This window comes from Nannochloropsis gaditana (genome assembly GCF_000240725.1).
Source record: "Nannochloropsis gaditana CCMP526 unplaced genomic scaffold scaffold234, whole genome shotgun sequence".
In the NCBI taxonomy this organism is placed as follows: domain Eukaryota; class Eustigmatophyceae; order Eustigmatales; family Monodopsidaceae; genus Microchloropsis; species Microchloropsis gaditana.
In genome coordinates, this window is record NW_005803719.1 from 16,232 (window position 1) to 21,683 (window position 5,452).

General features: G+C 57.5%; 1 protein-coding gene across 1 annotated transcript; it reads left to right on the forward strand.

Annotated features, from left to right (window-relative positions):
* Positions 1 to 954: 954 nt before the first annotated feature.
* NGA_2089610 (uncharacterized protein) lies at positions 955 to 1,527 on the forward strand (the record flags this gene model as incomplete). Its single annotated transcript, XM_005855298.1, has 1 exon — positions 955 to 1,527. A coding segment is annotated over one exon (552 nt), but the record flags the coding sequence as incomplete, so codon positions are not given.
* Between the last annotated feature and the right edge of the window lie 3,925 nt (positions 1,528 to 5,452).

Consider the following 5,452-nt stretch of genomic DNA (forward strand, 5'->3'; position numbering starts at 1 on the left):
GGAGGAAAGCGAGGCCCCAAGACAAAGGCTGCCAGCTGCATGCACCTCCAGAGTCGGCAAGGCCTTCCCTTTCCGGCCCCCGAGGATCTTCCAAGCCGCTTGGCCCTCAGTGCAGGCACGGGCAAGGAGGTGAGGGGAGGCAGTGCTTAAGCGCGGGAGGATCGACTCTACGACAGGTGAGGACGGGTTGCGCAGGGCTTGAGGGGCGCCAGGGCTGCGGGTCAGGAGATGGCAGAACCACCCCTTCAGGAGATGGTCGAGGCGGCAGGGCTCCAACATGGCTTGCTGGAGGGAGGGAGGGAGGGAGGGGGGGAGGGGAAATGGATGAGTCTGGGAGCTAGGGACAATGAGGTCGATCGCATGATGGAGGCAACGTTCGTGTCAGGTCAGAAGCTTGGGTCGCTCGTGTCAGAGGGCCATCCCCACCTCCTCGCCTCCCACTCTCCATACCCCCCGCGCCCCTCCTTCCCGCCCAGTCCGACCCACCTCGAGCAAGCGCGCTATTTGTAGTCCCCTGCCGCGTGGGCAGGACAGGGTGGCGAGCATGGGCGAGAGGCCGTCGTGGGTGGGGATCCTGGGGTCCGCGCCTGCGCCGAGGAGGAGCTTAACGGCCCCCACCCGTCCGTACAGGCAGGCCTGGAGGGCATTGCATTTTATCAACATGATTGTCCATGTGCCTGGATATCACACCCCAACATTGTGCTACAAGGAGTTTGTACGGATTGCTTCACTTTCTTTTTCATATCTCTCTCTCGGGCCTCGTCCCTCCCCTCGCCCTCACCTTAAACAAAGCCGTCGCGCCTTTCCCATCCTGGCGGTCAATACTCACACGACTTCCGCCACTCCATGTTTTCTTCGTCTCGCTTTTCCCCCCACGCCCTTGATTTGCTCCCCTCCTGCGCGTGAGGAGGGCCTGCATGCGCCCCTCGAAGCCCAAGGCCGCCGCCTCCATGAGCGGGGTCGACCCCCACTTACAGGCCGCCCCAGGGTCCGCCCCGCCTTTTTCCAGCAATAGCTGTACCACCTTGGCATTGCCCAGTCGCCCGGCAGCGGCATGTGTCAAGGCTGTCATCCCGTCCAGGTCTCGCAGGTGGACGTCGGCGCCGCGGTCGAGCAGGCACCCCACCACGGAGCTATGTCCTCGGGAGGCCGCCAGCATCAGGGGCGTCCATCCGTGCTCGTCCGTCACATCGATGGCCTCGGAATGGGATTCCAATAGACATAGGACTATCTTTTCAAGCCCCCATTGCGCCGCACTATGAAGAAGAAGAGGCACAGGGAGCAGGTTACTACCGTCTGGTGAAGGCTGATGCATCTACTTTCTTCCGGAGCACAATCTTTATCAGGCAGCTATGCCTGTGGCACGGCGATACGGCCTTTTCTGTTTCTGACGATGTACGCAAAATTACGTCAGCTATCCCGGTAAGCTTGGCAGTATGCCACAATGCGTCCTTTGGTTTGCCACGGCTGTGGTTGAGGTGCGTGGCCACAGTAATACCCGCGTGAGTGCCTGTCAGAAGGTCTTTGCGAATTAAAGTGGTTTTTTGAGGGCTCTCTCGTTAGTCAATTACATATTTATAGCCGCCTTGGGCTGCTTGCAAAGATGCAATGGATTTTCACCCTCTCAAAATCGTAAAAATGGGCAAAAAGGCCCCCGCGGCAAATGATCGATCAACTTCAGTGAGTTTCTCAACCCCAAGTACACGTTCTCCGGAAAGAGAACTGCAACGTTCTGCTTTATTAGCCGTGCACAACCAAAGCTCACAATCACTCGAACGAGATGTTTCGGAGACATACTGCCCGTCGGGAGTTTGACCACTGCATTTTTTACGTGTTAGGAAAAGTAGGGGGGTTTAGGGCGAATGGCCACCTGACGGGGTCGGACCGGGGGCGACTCGCCGACGGCCAGGAACCTGGCCCCAAGACGGTGCCGGCGGGCGTTTGCAAAAAAAGGACAAACACCCCTCACATTATGGCGAAGCCTAGCAGGAGGACATGTCACAATGTAGGCATAAAAGCTTCTGCACCTCGCGGTCGGCCGACTCGTGCCTTATGGGGACATACGTGCTGCAAGTTCTGGCGTCCGCCCGACTTTATTGGAGAGAAGAGAGAGTGTAGGCGCGGGAGTGAACGAGTGCAGGTCCCAGGGAAATACCCCGCCAAATGCGAGTTTTTAGGACGGAACTTCGTCTCCACTTCAAAGTCAAGGCGCCGGGGCAGGCGTCGGGGTAGTGTTGGCCGGTCGATGTGCGCATTGGAAGAAAAACAATGGTCATGTGCACGACGTTGATGCACAGTAAATAAAGCTCTCAGTAGTCACGTGCGTAACTAGTCTGCATGACCCCGAGGAAAATGCGTGGCTCGCCTTCGATGACGGAGCTAACCATTCAATGCAATATTTATCCTTGGATTTTGCAACACAATTGGTTTGAGTTTAAGCTCACTGACTGCATTATATTGTTGTTAGTCTAAATTTATGATATTTTGGTGTCGTCAAGACCTATCATCGCCCTGAGAACTACTCCTATGGATGCTACCAACGAAATACTACGCTGTGTTCCCAATCCTGTAAAGGAAAACGTTTACCCAAGTTCGCAGGAAAATACTTTAATGAATGATGGTCGCTCGTCAAGTGCACCCAGTCTTGTGGATGTGGCCGTACGCCTACCTCCAGCTTTCACATTTGTCCCGAACGCTTCCACGGGTGGTGCTCCTGCTTCTGGAGCACGAGTCGTCCGATCGGCTACCTGGCAAGGCGGGGCACCCGCAGTGAAAGGCCAGACCCCCGAGCCGTGAGCTTGTCAACATCTGAGTAACAGGACATTGTGATTGGTGTGAAAACTATTCGGAGGCGCACGAGAAGATCTGCTGCAGTTTGACCCCTCATTTCGCGAGAAAATATGTATATTTTGTATACTTGCCAAGCTTGTCTTAGAGGCCATTTTGCAGACAAAGTGAGAATACAATACGTGGAGGAATTTCACAAAGCTAACGTCAAATGGATACCCCGATTGACGATGATGCATAACTTCTTTGTTGTGATTTGCTTTTGGCATGTGCTATGCTAGAATTTTCCATTTTCTAAATTTGCGAAGGCACGCGAAAGCGTTGGCGTGAGATGACAGACTACAAGAAACGCTCACGATGTGTGCCATCTCCTGGATCTAGACTATACTGATAGGAAAGCTGGTCTCGGCGGCCGTTGGGATCGGGCGGGCGGACCCGCAAAATGATGTACTTGGCCCCGCTTGGGTTTCCGCAGAGAGTCCTCGGTCTCCGTGCCAATTGCCGCTGCATGAGCGAGCACCTTGTCCATCATGCCTGCGTTGATCCCTAGTCGCCCACCCATGAGCAGGCAGAGCGCTGAGACCGTCACAGTCAGGAAGTACGCCCAGCCGGGCTTGATGTGAAAGCCCTCCATTTGCGGCGCATCCCTAAATTCCGCGTTGAAGTCCCGCAAAACTACATAGCGGAATTCGATGCAGCTTACACCAGCCAGAAAGAGGCTGAGAAAAATAAGGCAGCCCGAGATGAGCCGCGTGTGGACGAAAGCCCCGGCAAGAGGGGAAATGCGGCCTTGGCTCCGCACTTGGTGGAGGAAGGAGACTAGGATCGCGGAGAGGCAAACAGAGAGGAGGTGGCCCGCGAAGGTGAGACAGCCAAGCAGATAGGCCATGCGCGAGATGCTGTTCAGGGGGCGCAGCGTGACAACGGCCATCCCGTTCACGTCCATGGAGAAACGGTTCCAGCCAATGCTGAGGTCGATCAGGTTGAGGTCCCCGGCGGTGGTATACTCGAAGTCGTTAAACCCCATGAAAAAGCCGTGCTTTTCCGCCACGACGCAGGCTGCGGACAGCAGCCCAGTGGCCACGCCCGCGAGCATCGTCCATTCCAACCCGGATGTGAAGGGCCCTAGGGCCAGATGCCTGCGGAGGGCCCGACCGGCGTCCACGTGGGCGTATCCGGAAATGGACCGGTGGACATCGGGGCGCCTGGGAGGGAGGCTGGCGCTAGGGGTGCACGACAGGGATGATGCCATGGAGGAGGGCGGGACCGACGAGGTGGCGGGGGAGAGCAGCGGAGGGGATGCCAGGGGGAGGGCGGGGGGTCTCTTTCCAAGGGGGCCTGGCCGGTTGCTCCCCCCCTCCGCCCGGCCCCCTCTGGGAGGGAGGGCCCTAACCGCGGTCGTCGCCGGCGGGGGAGAAGACATGCCAGTGCTGCTGCTGCGGCGGCGGGGAGACGCTACCTCCCTATTGATCTCCTCCTCTGTCCAGCCTTCTTCAAGACTCTGCAGCTCGATGGCGCTCTCCCCCTTTAACTGCCCGAGCGATGCTCTTCTTCCCGAGCCCGAAGGGTCTGAGGAAAGCTGTTGCACCGATAAACGGGTCGAGGGTGGGGGGGAGGTTCGACGGCAAGGAGGAGATGGGGGAGGGGGCGAGAGAGGAACCGGGGATGAGGAGCCAAGCCTCCTAGTCTGCCCCCCCGGCATCTCCTCGTCGCTGCTTGATTCCTCCGCGCTCTCCTCCTGCCGTTCATCCCCTTCATAGAGCGGGGCGAGGTACGAGGTGCCGGGCCTGGGAGAGATGGCATTTAGAGACGGAGGACGAGGCCGGGGCGAGGGGAGGGTCCGGCTCCCTCCATCGACACCCGCAGCGCCCCCTCGAGGCACCCTCTGATCACTCCTGCCGTCAAAGTGCAGATGTGGAGGTTTAATATGCCGGTTCGCATTTGAGTGGGAAAGAGGCAGGTTCGTAGAGGAGTTGGCGACTGAGAGGGGATCGGGAAGGAATGAGGCGTCGATCACAGGGAGGGGCCTCCGCAGAGGAACGTTGGAGCTCGGCTTCTTTAGGACCGATCGCGGCGAGGGCTGGACTAATGGGTGTGGATGTTGTCGAGACGTTGCCATGGAAGCAGCTGGGAAGGAACTAGGGGCCCCTGAAATGTCAGGCTTCTGGTTCCAGCTAACGGAGAGGAGCGTGATCTTGGGGGGGGGGGCTTGCCCTTTCTATGCGTGGCCGACAGTGGGGCCAGCGTCTCAGTCAACGCATGACTTGAGGCCGTACGATTTGTTGATGAGGCTAGTCCACCCGGGGTAGGGGTGGGAAAGAAAGTGTACGCCGGTCCGTAGTGTGTTGGCTCCTCCACAAGTGTCACACGCTTGGTGGTTCGGGGCGTCGAGGGGTCCAGATCCTTGCACTCATCGTAGCTTTTTCCTTGCGTAGATAAGTCCTCAAAATTGAGGTTTTTGTGCAAGGATGAAGCTTGATGGCCTTGGCTGTCTATCATTTCGCAGGTGCTTGTCCGAACGCTTGATTAAGAGACGGCGAGGTGTGATGGATGCGGGCTAAGGCCCTCCTGCTGCTTCCACCAAAGCAGACCCCCTTTGATCTTTCCTAGCCTAATATTGATATGTTGAAAGATGATTGATATATAAAAGTGCCCTGGAATGGAT